This window comes from Coregonus lavaretus (assembly GCF_964263955.1).
Source record: "Coregonus lavaretus genome assembly, chromosome: 15".
NCBI lineage: Eukaryota > Metazoa > Chordata > Actinopteri > Salmoniformes > Salmonidae > Coregonus > Coregonus lavaretus.
Window position 1 is genome coordinate 30,916,032 of NC_140002.1, and position 20,087 is coordinate 30,936,118.

General features: G+C 43.4%; 2 protein-coding genes across 3 annotated transcripts; both read left to right on the forward strand.

The window, feature by feature from the left end:
- Positions 1–352: 352 nt before the first annotated feature.
- On the forward strand, positions 353–14,458 carry LOC311143105 (SLAIN motif-containing protein-like; the record flags this gene model as incomplete). The annotated part of the gene is made up of 8 exons (XM_084178906.1): positions 353–828; positions 1,013–1,152; positions 1,276–1,425; positions 3,286–3,417; positions 4,400–4,693; positions 4,853–5,026; positions 11,938–12,241; positions 14,434–14,458. 8 exons carry the CDS (start codon positions 353–355, stop codon positions 14,456–14,458), a joined length of 1,695 nt encoding a protein of 564 aa, XP_084035032.1.
- On the forward strand, positions 13,000–18,763 carry LOC311142082 (zinc finger protein 711-like). Of its 2 annotated transcripts, none has more exons than XM_084177651.1 (9): positions 13,000–13,181; positions 14,434–14,503; positions 14,938–15,035; positions 15,150–15,632; positions 15,724–15,882; positions 15,973–16,110; positions 16,254–16,388; positions 16,553–16,696; positions 16,823–18,763. In XM_084177651.1, the coding sequence occupies exons 3-9, from the start codon at positions 14,957–14,959 to the stop codon at positions 17,998–18,000; spliced, it is 2,316 nt and encodes a 771-aa protein (XP_084033777.1). In that variant the 5' UTR covers positions 13,000–13,181; positions 14,434–14,503; positions 14,938–14,956; the 3' UTR covers positions 18,001–18,763. The 2 variants fall into 2 exon arrangements, with proteins under 2 accessions (XP_084033777.1, XP_084033778.1); XM_084177652.1 differs by having other exon boundaries at positions 13,044–13,181; positions 15,150–15,605.
- The last annotated feature ends 1,324 nt before the right edge of the window (positions 18,764–20,087 follow it).

Sequence of the window (20,087 nt, forward strand, 5' to 3'; positions counted from 1 at the left end):
TTCTTTGGCTTTCTCAGAGGCAGCTTGTCCGACTCTTTAATCCACATAAGACCCTGACACTGTGCTTTAAAGCCATCCAAGCTGTTGAGTTTCTCCTGCTGCAAATCTGGGTCAGTACAGAGTGTAGTGGAAGTATACAGTGGCTCTACATTTTGAGAGCTACTTTGGACATTGATAATATCGCGTTTACTTGATGTCACTTTGAGAGAAATGTTTGATTTGCGTTCTGAATTTAGTGTATAATTCAGCGGTAGCTTTTTATTTTTCAGTGTAGCCATGTAGTGCTGTTGTTCAGTCAGTGAAAAGTGAAGAACACTGCAGAATTGGAGAGCAGTTGAGGCCGGACACCGGGATGGAGCAGGACATTGCTGCACTGGAGCTGGTAGAAGTGCGAAAGTTACATGAATTAGTGCGGAGACTGGAAATTCAAAATGAATCTCTAAGTGAGAGGCGAAGAAATATCAACACCAACAACCAGGCTCTCTCTGGTGTGCTTATCAGCTGTCCCTCTTCGCTGGAGGAAAGTCAAAATTGCTGTGATTTGCTGGACCCTGAACCAGCAGATGTCAACGGTGGGGATGGTATATCTCCACCTCCTCTTGAAAGCCCCAGAGATACACTAGTGGGGCAGGATGGACACGTCTATGATGGCTGTTATGCACACTTGCCCCACAGTGACATATTGGAGGAGACACACAGGCAGGGATGCTTGGGGTCAGAGGAGCTGGTGGACAGGGACACAGAGAAGAGAGCAGAGCAGTCTTCTCTGGAGCTGGTGGACCTCCTGGACCTAGAGGAGGGCTGTGAGGTGGAGAATGAAGTAAGCTGGTAGGTACCTGCACAACTTGTTGATAAAACTAAACTGTGTATAGTGTCAAGAATTTGCAACTTCAATATTTTAGGCAACATTTTTGTCCATGCCTTTGCAAACCACCTTTTTTAATACCTCAGTTGCTTAATTATAATTCAGAGTGCTTAAGCAGAATCCAATAAAACTCTCATTCGTTATTAGGTTATATGAGTCACCCAAGAAACGGGCATCTGCTGAGGGAAGCGATGAGTCCCCTCTAAAGTGGTGCAGACAGGTCCTGGACAACCCCAGCCCTGAAACAGAGGTGGCATGTCGCACACTAATTAATATCCTGGACCAAAGTAAGTACTGCACAGTACATTACAATCTCTCTCACACAAATGGACACAGACTAAAAGTGGCCATAATGCTTTATCATCTTGAACAGGTAGCTATTCATTTCATTTCCCTATTCTTTCCCGTAGAGACGAGATGGAGGAGTTTCTTTAGCAGTCGCTCTCACAGACATCCTGTAGCCTTCCCTGACACTGGCTATCTCTGCATGGGCTCACCTTCCCCTCGGTACCACAGATCAACTGACAGAAGTCAACAAACCAACAAACCTAACAGCTCAGGTAGGGTGCGATCTGGAGAAAACAATTCCCAATTCGTAAAACTGTTCTCTCCCAGGGTGCCTGTACATGTAGTGATATACAGTGCATTCGGAAAGTATTCAGACCTCTTGACTTTTTCCACATTTTGTTACGTTATAGCCTTATTCTAAAATATATACAATTGTTATTTTTCCTCATCAGTCTACACACAATACCCCATAATGACAAAGCAAAAACAGGTTTTTAGAAATTTGTGCACATTTATAAAAAATAGAAAAACTGAAAATACATTTACATAAGTATTCAGACCCTTTACTCAGTACTTTGTTGAAGCACCTTTGGCAGCGATTACAGCCTTGAGTCTTCTTGGGAATGATGCTATAAGCTTGGCACACCTGTATTTGGGGAGTTTCTCCCATTCTTCTCTGCAGATCCACTCAAGCTCTGTCAGGTTGGATGGGGAGCGTCGCTGCACAGCTATTTTCAGGTCTCTCCAGACATGTTAGATCGGGTTCAAGTCCGGGCTCTGGTTGGGCCACTCAAGGGCATTCAGAGACTTGTCTTGAAGCCACTCCTGCGTTGTCTTGGCTGTGTGCTTAGGGTCGTTGTCCTGTTGGAAGGTGAACCTTTGCCCCAGTCTGAGGTCCTGAGAGCTCTGGAGCAGGTTTTCATCAAGAATCTCTCTGTACTTTGCTCCGTTCATCTTTCCCTCGATCCTGACTAGTCTCCCAGTCGCTGCTGCTGAAAAACATAATGCTTCACCGTAGGGATGGTGCCAGGTTTCCTCCAGACGTGACGCTTGGCATTCAGGCCAAAGAGTTCAATCCTGGTTTCATCAGACCAGAGCATCTTGTTTCTCGTGGTCCGAGGAGTGGCTTCCGTCTGGCCACTCTACCATAAAGGCCTGATTGGTGGAGTGCTGCAGAGATGGTTGTCCTTCTGGAAGGTTCTCCCATCTCCACAGAGGAACTCTGGAGCTCTGTCAGAGTGACCATCTGGTTCTTGGTCACCTCCCTGACCAAGGCCCTTCTCCCCCAATTGCTCAGTTTAGCCGGGCGGCCAGCTCTAGGAAGAGTCTTGGTGGTTCCAAACTTCCTCCATTTAATGATGGAGGCCACTGTGTTCTTGGGGACCTTCAATGCTGCAGAAATGTTTTGGTACCCTTCCCCAGATCTGTGCCTCGACACAATCCTGTCTCGGAGCTCTACGGACAATTCCTTCGACCTCATGGCTTGGTTTTTGCTCTGACATGCACTGTCCACCGTGGGACCTTATATAGACAGGTGTGTGCCTTTCCAAATCATGTCCAATCAATTTAATTTACCACAAGTGGACTCCAATCAAGTTGTAGAAACATCTCAAGGATGATCAATGGAAACAGGATGCACCTGAGCTCAATTTCGAGTCTCATAGCAAAGTGTGTGATTACTTATGTAAATAAGGTATTTCTGTTTTTTATTTTTAATAAATGTGCAAACATTTCTAAAAACCTGTTTTCGCTTTGACATTATAGGGTATTGTGTGTAGATTGGTCCTCTGTAGCTCAGCTGGTAGAGCACGGCGCTTGCACGGCGCTTGTAACGCCAAGGTAGTGGGTTCGATCCCCGGGACCACCCATACACAAAAAAAAATGTATGCACGCATGACTGTAAGTTGCTTTGGATAAAAGCGTCTGCTAAATGGCATATTATTATTATTATTATAGATTGATGAGGAAAAAAAATAATTTAATCAATTTTAGAATAAGGCTGTAACGTAACAAAATGTGGAAAATGTCAAGGGGTCTGAATACTTTCCGAATGCTCTGTATCTCCCACCAACTAAAATTCCAGATTGTCCTGGTTGTATTTACTCAGTGTCTGTATTGCCTTGGTATTTCAGATGACAATGATGCTATTTTACCACCCTCAATGGACGAGAATGAGCCGAGTTTCTCAGATGACTCCATCACCATGGGCTACAGGCTGCAGGACCTTACTGATGTCCAGATCATGGCTCGCATGCAGGAAGCGAGTGAGTGTGGAAACCCTCTAGTTTTGATTCATATACTGAACAAAAATACGCAACATGCAAATATTTCAACGATTTTACTGAGGTACAGTTCATATATGGAAATCAGTCAATTGAAATAAATAAATTAGGCCCTAATCTATGGATTTCATATGACTGGGAATAGAGATATACATATGTTGGTCACATATACCTTAACAAATAAAGGTAGGGGCGTGGATCAGAAAACCAGTCCGTATCTGGTGTGACCACCTTTTGTTTCATGCAGCGTGACACATCTCCATCGCATAGAGTTGATTGCATTATCATGCTGAAACATGAGGTAATGGCGGCAGATTAATGGCACAACAATGGGCCTCAGGATCTTGTCACGGTATCTCTGTGCATTCAGATTTGCATCAATTAAATGCAATTGTGTTTTTTGTCCGTAGCTTATGCCTGTCCATACCATAACCCCACTGCCACCATGGGGCACTCTGTTCACAATGTTGACATCAGCCAACTGCTCGCCCACACAATGCCATACACGTGGTCTGCTGTTGTGAGGCTGGTTGCAAGTACTGCCAAATTCTCTAAAGCAGTCAGCATGCCGATTGCATGCTCCCTCAACTTGAGGCATCTGTGACATTGTGTTGTGTGACAAAACTGCACATCTTAGTGGCCTTTTGTCCCCAGCACAAGGTGCACCTGTGTAATGATCATGCTGTTTAATCAGCTTCTTGATATGCCACACCTTTCAGGTGGATGGATTATCTTGGCAAAGGAGAAATGCTCACTAACAGGGATGTAAACAAATTTGTGCATAACATTTGAGAGAAATAAGCTTTTTGTGCGTATGGAACATTTCTGGGATCTTTTATTTCAGCTCATGAAACATGGGACCAACATTTTACGTGTTGCGTTTATATTTTTGTTCAGTGTACATACTATGCATAATTACTTTACTTGTGGACAGGGTGTTTGACAGTGTTTTCCTTGTCCCAAGGTTTACGACAGGACTATGCCTCCATCCCTGCTGCCGCCACACCATTCAGGAGTCCTGGTGCATCCATGCTGTCACCTTCTAATTATAGCTACAGTGATCTGGAGTTTGACAAGTATAGCCTGGAGGACACAGTCGCATACACACCTCCTCCCAGCCAGCTGCCCCACTACCGGCGTTCCCCATTGGGCCAGTCACCCAGTGCCATAGCCCAGCCTGGTTACAGCAGCCAGCTGCCAAGGCCTCCCAGTCAGGCCACCACTCAATCTAAGCTGCTTAAGCTCGCAAAGAGCAGAGGTAAAAAGAGCACCTGTAACAGGCAACATGGAAAATCCCTTTTGACACACAAATTTACATATTGACTTGTGGTGTGATGTCACATAGAATATTCTTTACTACTACCAGTTTATCATGATCTGCTAAGTGTGTGGGAGTTAACCCAGTATGTTGTTGTAGAGGGGCTGAGAAGCAACATGTACAACCTGGATTCAACTCCTCCTCGCACCAGCCTCCGCTCTCTCCAGGCAGTCAGGACCAGCCGCAACCTGGAGGCCAATGGCCAGCTCCTCACAGACCACCCCACCTCCCGCCTCACCTTCCCTGTGGCAGGTTCAACCAGGTCTCCACCAGGTGGGTTGGCATTTTAGTAGGGCTTGGATATGACTAAACCTTGCCCGCCACAATGTATCTTAGGTTGCATCTCAGCAAGCATATACAGTGGGGGAAAAAAGTATTTTAGTCAGCCACCAATTGTGCAAGTTCTCCCACTTAAAAAGATGAGAGGCCTGTAATTTTCATCATAGGTACACGTCAACTATGACAGACAACAAAAAAAAATTTAAATCCAGAAAATCACATTGTAGGATTTTTAATGAATTTATTTGCAAATTATGGTGGAAAATAAGTATTTGGTCAATAACAAAAGTTTCTCAATACTTTGTTATATACCCTTTGTTGGCAATGACACAGGTCAAACGTTTTCTGTAAGTCTTCACAAGGTTTTCACACACTGTTGCTGGTATTTTGGCCCATTCCTCCATGCAGACCTCCTCTAGAGCAGTGATGTTTTGGGGCTGTCGCTGGGCAACACAGACTTTCAACTCCCTCCAAAGATTTTCTATGGGGTTGAGATCTGGAGACTGGCTAGGCCACTCCAGGACCTTGAAATGCTTCTTACGAAGCCACTCCTTCGTTGCCTGGGCGGTGTGTTTAGGATCATTGTCATGCTGAAAGACCCAGCCACGTTTCATCTTCAATGCCCTTGCTGATGGAAGGAGGTTTTCACTCAAAATCTCACGATACATGGCCCCATTCATTCTTTCCTTTACACGGATCAGTCGTCCTGGTCCCTTTGCAGAAAAACAGCCCCAAAGCATGATGTTTCCACCCCCATGCTTCACAGTAGGTATGGTGTTCTTTGGATGCAACTCAGCATTCTTTGTCCTCCAAACACGACGAGTTTAGTTTTTACCAAAAAGTTCTATTTTGGTTTCATCTGACCATATGACATTCTCCCAATCCTCTTCTGGATCATCCAAATGCACTCTAGCAAACTTCAGACAGGCCTGGACATGTACTGGCTTAAGCAGGGGGACACGTCTGGCACTGCAGGATTTGAGTCCCTGGCGGCGTAGTGTGTTACTGATGGTAGGCTTTATTACTTTGGTCCCAGCTCTCTGCAGGTAATTCACTAGGTCCCCCCGTGTGGTTCTGGGATTTTTGCTCACCGTTCTTGTGATCATTTTGACCCCACGGGGTGAGATCTTGCGTGGAGCCCCAGATCGAGGGAGATTATCAGTGGTCTTGTATGTCTTCCATTTCCTAATAATTGCTCCCACAGTTGATTTCTTCAAACCAAGCTGCTTACCTATTGCAGATTCAGTCTTCCCAACCTGGTGCAGGTCTACAATTTTGTTTCTGGTGTCCTTTGACAGCTCTTTGGTCTTGGCCATAATGGAGTTTGGAGTGTGACTGTTTGAGGTTGTGGACAGGTGTCTTTTATACTGATAACAAGTTCAAACAGGTGCCATTAATACAGGTAACAAGTGGAGGACAGAGGAGCCTCTTAAAGAAGAAGTTACAGGTCTGTGAGAGCCAGAAATCTTGCTTGTTTGTAGGTGACCAAATACTTATTTTCCACCATAATTTGCAAATAAATTCATTAAAAATCCTACAATGTGATTTTCTGGATATTTTTTTCTCAATTTGTCTGTCATAGTTGACGTGTACCTATGATGAAAATTACAGGCCTCTCTCATCTTTTTAAGTGGGAGAACTTGCACAATTGGTGGCTGACTAAATACTTTTTTCCCCCACTGTACAGGTAACTGCCAAAATAAAGGAAACACTTGAGTAAATGAGGGATACAAAGCACAGGTGTGGTTCCTGAGTTAATTAAGCAATTAAAACACACCATCATGCTTAGGGTCATGTCTAAAAATGCTCAGTTGCCCATTATTTTGGCTAGAAGAAGAGATCTCAGTGACTTTGAAAGAGGGGTCTCAAAGGAGCACAGGGGGTTTAAAGTGTGTGTGTGTGTGTCTGTCTCTCTCTCACTCACTCACCAGGGCCCGCATCCACAAAGCGTCTCGAAGTACAAAATTGGTCGTAAATCCTGAGAATAGATACATTTACTTTATATTTAGGATACCTCATGAGCTGTCCTAACCAGTTAAGAGGTACCAACAGGTGTCTTGAAAATAGAAAAAGGCAGTGAGTCAGTGGTTCCTGTGCCATAGACAGGCAATTGCTTTGGAGTTGTTGAAAGAATGTTTTGATATTTCTATATGATGAACCAATAAATCAGGGCTCTACAGTGTGACCATTTTGCTCGCATATGTGGCTAAATATTTTATTGTGCGACCTTACATTTTTATTTAGGAGCACCAATATTCTAGATTTAATATCTCAAATATTTTTCAATGTTCTCCTACATTACTTTGTGTGGGCCTACATTTTTCAACTTAGGTGCACATGTGCTCCTTGTAAAAAAAGGTCAGTGTAGAGCCCTGCATAAATAATCTAGACCTACATTCAGTGGCGATTTTAGCATGTAACTCTTGGTGGGGCCTACATGAAGCTGTCCCAACAGCAGAGCTTTCTTTTTAGCATCATGGAGTGAATCCTTACCACCGCTACACCTGGCTATCAACGGAGCCTTGTCTGGCAGCGAAACAGTTCATTCAGCCTCATTTACTGCCTTTAAAAAAACTGCTGATAAGGCTGACTTGCTTAAACAAATGTGGTTTCTACTGACAATTGAGATGTACAAACTATGGCATAAGGGGACGACGAACGGATAAGAGGCAATCCGTAATTTCGATTGAGAGATTCATGAGCGAGCTAGGACGGACGTTATTTTTTCAGCACTTTAGAAATGTACAGCGACAGAATTCAGAACATGGGCCGTTCTTACAGTATTCTCTCTGTACACCAAGTCAGAACCGTAGAATAAATAAAGGGGGCATATAAGCAGACAATGAAAGCTCTTACAATATTAGATGATTACATTTCTCTGAAACAGGCTATAGGCTACATGTGCACCACCAAGTTAGAACAGTAGGCTAAGTTATGAGGGGGAAAGGGACCAAATTATTAGGGTGAGGCACATGGGCTACTAACAGCTTACTACACAACATACACTTAGGATTACTTTCTTAGCTACAGTATACATATCTCCCTGGCATATTACATAATTTATGCAGCAGCATACAATACATGTTTGGACTCACCTTGTTGTGCTGTGCTCACTTGAACAGGAAGGTTGCGCGGTGGTCCTTGTGGGCAAAATTTGTCATCAAACTTTGTCATCAAAGTCTGGCTTTATGGTGCTTTCAAGACAACTGGGAACTCAGACAAAAACAAGGTTGAATCATGATGTCAGTGATCTTCAGGTCGGAGCTCTAGAAAGAGGCCCGAATTCCCAACTTGGAATACCGAGTTGGGTGACCGTTCAAAACGTATTTTCCCAGTCCGAGCTCGTTTTTTTCAGAGTTCCCAGTTGTCTTCAACTCACTGAAGTCTGAGAATTCCCAGTTCAGAGTTTCCAGTTGTTTTGAATGTGGCACAAGTCATGCTGGATTGACAGCATGGCCAATGTATTCAACCTTTTCTGGCCCATGGTGTTGAATGTTTATCCTTTTAAGCTAGGAAAATATACCCTTAAACCCAGACTTGGACCACCCACCCACTCCAATGAAAAGCAGGCTAGTGATCGCTTTCCAAACCACTCATTGTTGAATTTGCGATTTCCAACTTGTTGTGTAATGTTTATGTCCAATTGCCAACAAGCATCGATAGTTTTATCTATAATTTATCTTCATATGAAAAGGATTTGCCAGTAGATTGTTGACTTGATTCATGATAATGACTGCTTGTCTAGCTTGCTAGCTAAGATTTTGAAAGTATGATGTTTACATGATCAGTCCAATCAAAGCTACGGTAGATATCACTTGATTTGACGTCATTTTATCTGTGGCCAATGACCTTGAATTTTCAAGCTCTCCCTGTAGCTTTTACATTGACGTAGTGTCCCCATGAGTGACAGAACACTGAGCCAATCACGGCGAAACTAGAGAACATTACCAACCCCTACGCTCCGTATTTTCCGCTGGCTGCCCCACCACCACAGAAATCCCTGAGCTAGGCTGAAACATCTGCTTTTTGGAGCTGCCTTACTCAAGAAAGCAAAAAAAAGACCATATTTGTAGACTCTTTACTCAGTACTTTGTTGTAGCACCTTTGGCAGCGATTACAGCCTCTAGTCTTCTTGGGTATGATGCTACAAGCTTGGCACACCTGTATTTGGGGAGTTCTCCCATTCTTCTCTACAGATCCTCTCAAGCTGTGTCAGGTTGGATGGGGAGCGTCGCTGCACAGCTATTTTCAGGTCTCTCCAGAGATGTTCGATCGGGTTCAAGTCCTGGCACTGGCTGTGCCACTCAAGGACATTCAGAGACTTTCCCGAAGCCACTCCTGCGTTGTCTTGGCTGTGTGCTTAGGGTCGTTGTCCTGTTGGAAGGTGAACCTTCGCTCCAGTCTGAGGTCCTGAGTGCTCTGGAGCAGGTTTTCATCAAGGATCTCTCTGTACTTTGCTCCGTTCATCTTTCCCTCGATCCTGACTAGTCTCCCAGTCCCTGCGGCTGAAAAACATCCCCACAGCATGATACTGCCACCACCATGCTTCACCGTAGGGATGATGCCAGGTTTCCTCCAGACGTGACGCTTGGCATTCAGGCCAAAGAGTTCATTCTTGGTTTCATCAGACCAGAGAATCTTGTTTCTCATGGTCTGAGAGTCCTTTAAGTGCCTTTTGGCAAACTCAAAGCGGGCTGTCACGTGCCTTTTACTGAGGAGTGGCTTCCCTCTGGCCACTCTACCATAAAGTATTCAGGCCTCTTTACTTTTTCCACATTTTGTTACGTTACAGCCTTATTCTAAAATTGATTGAATTATTTTTTTCCTCATCAATCTACACACAATACCCCATAATGACAAAGCGAAAATAGGTTTTTAGAAATGTTTGTAAATGTATTAAAAATGTAAAACATACCATATTTACATAAGTATTCAGATCCTTTGCGATGAGACTCAAATTTGAGCTCAGGTGCATCCTGTTTCCATTGATCATCCTTGAGCTGTTTCTACAACTTGATTGGAGTCCACCTGTGGTAAATTCAATTGATTGGACATGATTTGGGAAGGCACACACCTGTCTATATAAGGTCCCACAGTGGACAGTGCATGTCAGAGCAAAAACCAAGCCATGAAGTCGAAGGAATTGTCCGTAGAGCTCTGAGACAGGATTGTGTCGAGGCACAGATCTGGGGAAGGGTACCAAAAAATGTCTGCAGCATTGAAGGTCCCCAAGAACACAGTGGCCCCCATCATTGTTAAATGGAAGAAGTTTGGAACCACCAAGACTCTTCCTAGAGCTGGCCACCTGGCCAAACTGAGCATTCTGGGGAGAAGGGCCTTGGTCAGGCAGGTGACCAAGAACAAGATGGTCACTCTGACAGAGCTCCAGAGTTCCTCTGTGGAGATGGGAGAACCTTCCAGAAGGACAACCATCTCTGCAGCACTCCACCAATCAGGCCTTTATGGTAGAGTGGCCAGACGGAAGCCACTCCTCAGTAAAAGGCACGACAGCCTGTTTGGAGTTTGCCAAAAGGCACCTAAAGAACTCTCAGACCATGAGAAACAAGATTATCTGGTCTGATGAAACCAATATTGAACTCTTTAGCCTGAATGCCAAGAGTCTGGAGGAAACCTGGCACCATCCCTACGGTGAAGCATGGTGGTGGCAGCATCATGCTGTGCGGATGTTTTTCAGCTGCAGGGACTGGGAGACTAGTGAGGATTGAGAGAAAGATGAATGGAGCAAAGTACAGAGAAATCCTTGATGAAAACCTGCTCCAGAGCGCTCAGGAACTCAGTCTGGGGGCGAAGGTTCACTTTCTTACAGGACAATGACTCTTAGCACACAGCCAAGACATTGCAGGAGTAATCGAGGCTGTAATCGTTGCCTAAGGTGTTTCAACAAAGTACTGAGTAAAGGGTCTGAATACTTATGTAAATGTGATATTTCAGTTTTTTGTTTTAAGTTCATTTGCAAAAAATTCAAAAAACCTTTTTTTTGCTTTGTCATTATGGGGTATTGTGTAGCAGTTATGAGGGGGGGGGGGACAATTTAATCCATTTTGGAATAAGGCTGTTACGTAACAAAATGTGGAAAAATAAAACGGGTCTGAATACTTTCCAAATGCACTGTACAGTCACATTCACCGTGGTTGTGTGAAGCGTGCTATAGAGTTCACAGCTAGCGATGCCTCATCGCGATTAGTTATAATTTGCAACATGTCAATGAGCGCCATCACTAGCTTTCCTTTGCGGTACCTCAAACTGTCTTGATTACCAGCTGAGATAAACTTTTATGAGTTGGTTTTACTCCTGGCTCAGAGTTTGTCTAAGCAGTGTCTAACCTTTTACTGCAGTGGCTAAATCAGGTTCACACAGAGTGATTCTTTGGTAGTCTTAAACACATCTATTTTGAAACAAAAGTATACACCTCACACACATGGTTATGGGTTTAAAAAAAGAAGACACCTGTACCATGTCAGATATAGTTAAAATGTATTCAATGTGGAGTTTGCATCCCAATATTACACTTTATATAGATCACAGAAGACTGAAATATAACAAAACTGTTTGACATAGAAACACCGGATTTTCATCTGGTTTTTGGAAATAATCTTTATTAATGATGAAATTATGAAAAATATATACATTCCACCCATGAGGCCAAAGAGGGCACCTTTGGTCATTGACTGCAGGAAAGGGCTACCATCATCCTAAAACTTACTTTGTCTTAAAACAGGTTTTAACAGGATTCCTAGGAACTTTTCTGAGATGCTTTGTGGATACGGGTTCAGATCTCAACCCAATTGAACACTTGGAGCTGCCTTTTTAATTTTTTTACTTGGCTTTATTTCAGACAGACATGTTTAGTCCATAACATTTCCAAACTTGTGATTGCCTCCTAGGTGAGTCTTCAGTCAAGCTTAGGAGTGGTGGCCGATCTTCATCTGTTTCTGCCAAAATCTTGAGCTCCAGTGACCCTGCTACTGGAGCAGCACGGCAGTCCCTGAGAGAATCATTTCAGGCCTCGTCTATTAGAGGGCTGCCGAGAGTCCAGTCCTTCAGCCCCTCTGGTTTGAGGATCCCCTGTCCCAGTAAGGACTTTTCAGTTGGAGGGTACCTGTCAAGTCATGGTCGTGTCTATGCCTCCCCTGAGAGGTCCACTACCCTGGCTTGGGGCAGACTGGGGCAGCCTGCCAATGCCCATAGGTAAAAAGGTGTACTCAACGTTTCTCTGTAATTCCTCAGTAATCTGTAACATACTCTCACTCAAAATAACTCCACTTAATGTATTAAAGCACATTAAACGGTAGGTTTGGTTTCTGTGTAATCGTATTTAGTTATCGGTTTCTTCTGCCAATCATGCAGTACTGGTTTATTTTGTGTGGCTTCACAATCCCTTCCACTGGAATTGGACACCTTATCCATCCTTTCTCAGCTGTAAATGCAAGGTGCTGCTCAATGCTAAATTCCAAACGATCGCCAATTAAATTAATCTTAATTTGATTCAAATTTGGGAATTGACACACAAATCCACATACTTAGAACTGATACAGTTATCATTATTACATTAATTGTCACTGCAGAGTATCACACAGGCCTCGGTTGTAAACACCATCGAATTCTGCATACTACAAGTTATACCACAACATGTTTCAGTTTAAACTATCATAATTTAACACTTTGAGGACAGTTACAGTATTGAGCCCTATTTAGTTTTTTTTTTTATAGGAGCTCCAACTTCAGTTAGATCTGGCAATTTGTTGCAAAGTGATCAGTTGTGGTATTCACTACTGCTCCACCTGTTAGTTAGTACATGCAGACAAATATTAATTGAATGTTTCTATTCCTTACAATTATTATATTATTAGGTATGTTAAATTGTAAGAAACGGGACAGCAGTTTTGGAATAAACTGTTGAAGACAGAGTGCAGTTTGTCCCCTACTTCCCCACCGCCCCCACCCTTCCGAGCTAACAGCGAGCTACGTGATTGGTCCAGGCCTGAAAAACAGCCTTCAGGATCTAGAATGTTTTACAGGCCTTGCATTCGCACCCTGAGAAATATTACCTAATTTCATAATAAGACTGCGGAAATACTGTTCGAGCCCGAAAAGTGGAATTTAAAAAAGACAGTAGTGACTTGGTTTGGTAAGTATATATTACATGTAATGCAATATGACGATGGGGCCTTGTCACGAAGGCCTATGGGCCTCCACCCCAGTCGAAAAAACAACAACAATGGTGGCTAGCTAGCCGTCGATAGCTAACTAGCTGTGCTAACTAACGACATAGCTAGCTAGCTCGGAAATATATTGTGACTTTTGCAAGACGATATTCATTTGTGCCATCTTCCATTGCACACTTTCTAAAGTATGGTGGGTTTACTGCGTTTATTTTACTAATGATATCGATTGCAATTGCTGGGAATGCTATTGCTAGCTAGTTAGCTCGCTAATTTAGCCCAACAATGAGAGCAGAAAATATGCATTGCGGTCAGGATGTCGCAGAGCGTCAGTCTTGCACGCTTGCTGTTGGAGTCTTGAAACAAGCGCATAGCTTGGATTTCATTAAATATTTAGCATAGATTCATGTTTATCATTTAGCATCGCATTCATGCATATCCATTATTTTTGCTAGATTCACCGTGCGCACTCAAGCGCCTTTGTTGTCGGGGTTCTGTGTCCATAATGTAAACAGAAGCCGCCATATTTAATGCGTCTGCGCGCGCTCTACGGTCAACCAACTACTGCACTGGGCGAAAACAGTGCGTGTGAATGTCTAGCCAGCCACATTGGACACTTTCCCGTATCTGTCACTGTAACCACAGCCACAGATAGAACAAGGTGCAATATCTATGCTAGAGTGGTTACAAAGTGGCATTGATTCATTACTGTCACCCAGAGTACAAATTAGTCCTGGAGGCATGTTTTTTTTTTGGTGCCAGAAGTGTCCCTTTACTTGTCACACCAGTTATAACACTACTCAATTTATCCAAACCAAGGAGTATCACCTGTTAGCTTTTTGCTTCCCATTAGATTTATCAATGCATCATCAACCACATTACTTCTGCATTTATCCAATAGTTTACCCTCTAATTTTTACATTTAGTAATTTAGCAGACACTGTTTTCCAGAGCGACTTACAGGAGCAATTAGGGTTAAGTGCCTTGGCTCGGGGATTCTAACCAGCGACCTTTCGGTTACTGGCCTAAACGCTAGGCTACCAGCCGACCCCAAACCATAATGTCTCCTGATACTAAGACATTATAAAGGCATATTCTTATAAGTAATAAAGCATTATAGCTGTCTGTTTTATTTCCATTACAACAATTATATTTCAGGATAGATAAAATCATTGAAGCTGATGGATCTGTTATGTGTTTTTCTTTTCTCTATTTCAGGTGTTTCTCCTCCCTGGCTGATTAAAAAAGCATAACACTTCCCTGATGGTTTGAGAGCTCAGAATCAAATGTTAGTGCTGAAATACTGTCATTAACATTTTGTTAAAGTTTTAATGTCACATGGACAAGTACAGTGAAATGCCTTTCTTGCAAGCTCCAAACCCAACAATGCAGTATTCAATGTTAATGTTTATTCAGCATTGATGAAGATCAGTCTGATGATTTAATTGAATCAATGTGTTGACACATTTGTAATGAGTTATGCATTGAGGTCCTACTTTATCTGATAAAATTAGATCAACTTAATCATTTACATTACATTTACGTCATTTAGCAGACGCTGTTATCCAGAGCGACTTACAGTTAGTGCATTCATCTTAAGATAGCTAGGTTGGACAACCACATATCACAGTCATAGTAAGTACATTTTTCCTCAAAGTAGCTACCAGCAAAGTCAGAGCTAGTAAGAAAACAAAAAAAAATCTTCCTAATTTGTGTTTGTAGCAGACAAGAGAAAAAGAGAATGGACCACGGTGGAGGGGTCTTGAACTTTCAGATGCAGGACTCAAAGATGCCACACACAATGATAATGCAGGATTTTGGTATGTCCACTCTATCAATGCAGAGAACTAATACTCCATGGCCTTTTGTTTATTTGATTTTTGTCTGTGTGTGCTCAAACTGATAAGAGTAACAGTTCTTCCTGACTTCCCCAGTGGCAGGTATGGGTGGCATGGCCCACATTGACGGTGACCACATTGTGGTGTCTGTGCCAGAGGCGGTGCTGGTGTCAGACGTGGTGACTGACGAGGAGGGCATCACGTTTGAGCATGACCTAGGGTCAGAGGTTGTAGAGGGGCCAGACATCTGCTGCAGCGACGAGCCTGACGGCATAATCATGACTGAGTCGGTCCTGGGGGCCGAGGTGGCCATTGAGGAAGTGCTGGATTCTGACCACCATCACCATGTACTGACATCAGATCTCGTAGAGGAATCTGACAGGGTACCTGACCAGGTGTTTGAGATTGTCACTGAGGAGGTCATGGTCTCGAACTGCAACTCAGAGACGTATATAGAGGAGCAGGAGGAGATAGAAGAATCTGCAGTCACCATCCAGGAGCAAGACGACGAGGCTGGAGGGTGTGTCTCCGAGGACTACCTGATGATCTCCTGTAAGACACATACGTCTTCTTTTCTTGGTACTACTAGACTGCTCCAACACAACTTTTGACTCTAATAATAGGATGAATCTGATAATGTATAATGATGACTGTGCTATTGTTTGTGCAGTGGACGATGGTGGGGAGAAGTTGGACATGGAGGACACGCCCCTGAAGATGGGTTCTGAGGTGATGCCTGAGGAGGATGGCTCCAAAGAGGGCGATTACGACTCTGAGTGCATCAAAGTCTACATCTTCAAGGCAGAGGCTGATGATGATGTTGACATAGGTAAGGACTCTTACATTGCTATTATTTGGCTTTCTGAAAGTTACACCTCTGTTCAGTTTCCCTGACTTCATACATTTACTGTGAGTGCAGGTGGCACAGAGATTGTAGCTGAAAGTGACTTACACAACAGTCATGCAATGCTGGAGACTGGGGGCATTGGCAAGCTGTCTCGAGAGAAGATGGTCTACATGGCAGTGAAAGACCCGTCCCAGGAGGATTCAGAGATCAGTGAGTCACCTGAATTAGCAGCCTTTCCTCCAATCCCTTATACAGCACAACATATTAAACGATATGGCTGCCTTATTCTTTTTGTCCCAATAGATGGTGGTAGTGTTAAATGAAGTGACTGAGTTTTCCTTGTCTGTGAGCAGACTGCACTGAGATGGCAGATGAGGTGTACATGGAGGTGATAGTGGGAGAGGAGGATGCCCCTGCCATCCAGGACTCACTGGACGACCCCAGCCACAATAAGAACTTTGGCACCGTAGCCTGGGCTGCAGCTTATGGTAAAGCCTACTCCTTTTCTCCATAGACACATGTTTTTCAGAGACATTCATTCAGTATGGCGTAAGATAGTATTATACATTTAGATTTTGTTCACGTCACGATTTTTAAGTGTGTTGAGTTGGTGGATGTTGTATGGACATAGGCTCAAAATAATCTTCTCTAGGTAACAGTCTGGACTCCAGGCTGGAGAACAAGAACAACACAGGGACACATTACCTGAAGATCAGTGACAGCCTGAGTACAAGTAGAGCTCTCAAACAGAAGATCAAGAAAAAGAAAAAGGGAGAGACACGTCAGTGTCAGACAGGTATGGGCTTCTATGTTCATTGAAGCATTTTCTAAAAGCTTGCATAATATTGTAAGATTATACTTTTATTTTTTAGATGTAGGCCTAACAATTCTTGTTATTTTTTGCTTCCACACTTTTCCTCAGCTGTGATCATTGGTCCAGATGGCCAGCCTCTGACTGTGTACCCCTGCCACATCTGCGGGAAGAAGTTCAGATCGCGAGGCTTCCTGAAGATCCACATGAAGAACCACCCGGACCACATCTTCAAGAAGAAATACCAGTGCACAGACTGCGATTTCACCACCAACAAGAAGGTCAACTTCCACAACCACCTGGAGGGCCACAAGCTCATAGTGAAGAGTGACCGGGTCCCAGAGTTCACTGAGGTCACGCGGCGTTACTGTGTGGAGAGCCCCCTCAGCTCCAATAAGCTCATCCTACGTGACCAGGAGCCCAAGCTGCACCACTGTAAGTACTGTGACTATGAGACAGCCGAGCAGGGCCTGCTCAACCGCCACATGCTGGCTGTCCACAGCAAGAGCTTTGCCCATGTGTGTGTGGAGTGTGCTAAAGGTTTCCGCCACCCCTCTGAGCTCAAAAAGCACATGAGGACCCACACGGGTGAGAAGCCCTACCACTGCCAGCACTGTGAGTTCCGCTGTGCCGACCAGTCTAACCTGAAGACCCACATAAAGAGCAAGCACGGAGCGGAGCTGCCCTTCAAGTGTGGCCACTGTCCCCAGGCCTTCCCTGACGAGCGGGAGCTGGAGAAGCACATGGAGATCTTCCAGGGCCACAAGACGCACCAGTGTCCGCACTGCGAGCACAAGAGCACCAACTCCAGCGACCTGAAGCGCCACATCATCTCCGTGCACACAAAGGACTTCCCTCACAAGTGTGACGTGTGTGAGAAGGGCTTCCACCGGCCCTCGGAGCTGAAAAAACACACAGAGACTCACAAAGGTGCCAGGCTGCACCAATGCCGCCACTGTGACTTCAAGACCCCAGACCCCTTCATACTCAGTCGCCACATCCTGTCCGTCCACACCAAAGACTTGCCCTTCAAGTGCAAGCGCTGCCGACGGGGCTTCAGGCATCAGCTGGAACTGAAGAAGCACATGAAGACCCACAGTGGGCGTAAAGTGTACCAGTGCCAGTACTGTGAGTACAGCTCCTCGGACGCTTCAGGTTTCAAACGGCACGTCATATCCATCCACACTAAGGACTATCCCCACCGCTGTGACTACTGCACTAAAGGCTTCCGTAGGCCCTCTGAAAAGAGCCAGCACATTGCGCGTCATCACAAGGATGTTTTAATGTAGAGTGCTTCTTCACACACCCTTTCCACTATTCAGAACAATCCTATTCTCACTCACTATAGAGCAGGGAAATAAAATGGTTTCAATGTGATAAAGGATGACAATTGTCACATTTTCTTACAACTGCATTAGTAATTTATTAACTTGTCCTCCCATCACCATTAGTACTCAAACCTGGGGTGATATTCAAACAAACCTCAAGTCAGGTAAATCCTGAATCAGAATATTACTGAAAGCACATATTTTCTCAGTAGTATGCTTATCTGATGCCTGGATTGTTTGAATAGCACACCACTTGGTGTATGCAGTATCAGTGGTAAGATAATGCTTTAATTTGATTTTAACTAATGCAGTGTTTGACGGTTGACTGTATTCTCACTTTTGACCTTGGGGTAACCGTTCTCTGACAAGTCTTGTATGATTTTTAGTAATGCTACTGCTAGCAATAAATTGTGAAAAACATGCATTTAAAGACCCAGTTATTATTTCAAATGTAAACAGTCATCTGCATCAGTTTTCTCTGTATTCAAAAGCATGGAAAGGATGTGGACGACCCAGCTTTTTACTCGTATTTGTCCATTGTGCTTTGAAATAATCGCTTGTCAAACAATCAGGGGTTTTAATTTTTCATGTTGCTCAAAGCCAATAACATGTTTACTATCAGGAATGTCTCATGTATCAGATCCAAATCAGTGTTATCTAATCTCATGTCTGTCAACTGAAATGTTAGGAGCTTCTTTAGTAAATAAAAACATCTCCTGATCAATTGTTCACCTCAACCTATTACTTTCATTCACTCTTTTTGCCATCATTCAGTAACAAAGAATGTACCATTTGTGTTAAGATGACAGTGCTTTGCATCTTACAATAAGGGCGACACCAAGTCATCCCATGATTGACCTAGAGGTGAAATCAAGATTGTATTTTGTTTATTGATTTAAAATTATTAATATCTGACTTGTAGAAAATAAATGTTCTTTTTGAAAGACTATCTTTAATTGATTTTGCATGACTATTACCATGGTAAGTCCAATTGTATAAATCAGGGGTTCCCAAACTTTTTTGCTTCGCAACCCACCATAAGGGTTGAGCGGTGAAAAAACAAACAAAGAATATCATCTTGGCAGCAGAGAGAAGATTGTGCAGTTTAAAAGCTAATTTCCAGCAATTCTACACATTTTACCATGGAGCTGAAATAAAAGGTTGCAATTCTATACATTTTTCCAAGGAGCAGAGAATTTTCAGTTAAGCTAATTTCTGGCAATTCTACACATTTTGACATGGCTAATGCCATGTTCTTATTCTCAAACATAAAATCAATGGGTGCCTGATTATCTAGCTTTTAATTAGTTGATTGTAAATTCTCAGATTTTACAGATTATAGGGCATTATTAAAAGATTTATAGCTCCATTATCTTTTCTACATACTTTCGATTTGGTTTTAGTCGTTTAAGTTTATACAAAGCGTTTTTCCATTTAGTTAGTGCCTACAAAATTGTATTTTTGTAGGTACTAACTCCGCCATGGTTTGTTGGACAAAGCCTATGTGGAAATAAATGGTGTTTTTGGAGGGTTTTGGAATAACAAAACGTATAAAATCTCCTAATCTGTGTAAACCTCAGACCTTATTTTCAATGTTTATTTCAAAATCCTATTCTTTCCCCATTCATTTTCCACATCAGAACGAACCAGAGGTAACTCATTTCCGGATTTTAGGCGTCTCATGGAGACCTATCATGCACAGTGTGAGCTACTCCAGGAAGTGACATTGCAGGCTAGCTCAGTGCTGCAACCTCTCCTTGAGTAACACAAGTTGAAGGCCGACCGGGGTACTGCAGGCTGTCATTAGCAACTAAATTATCCTTATAACTTCTTCTGTGTGCGATTTACGATTTACTATAATGGGGGGATCCTGTTTTCTGCTAACAATGCCTGCAGTACCGCGGTCAGCCTTGAACTTCCGTGGCTTCAATGAGAGGGGGCAGTTGTTCTCCCCTGTTACCGACCCACAGTTTGGGAACCACTGGCAGATAACCCTCATGACCAGAAAATGGTAACAAATCAGAATAGCCTTAAAAGGTTTTTACTTA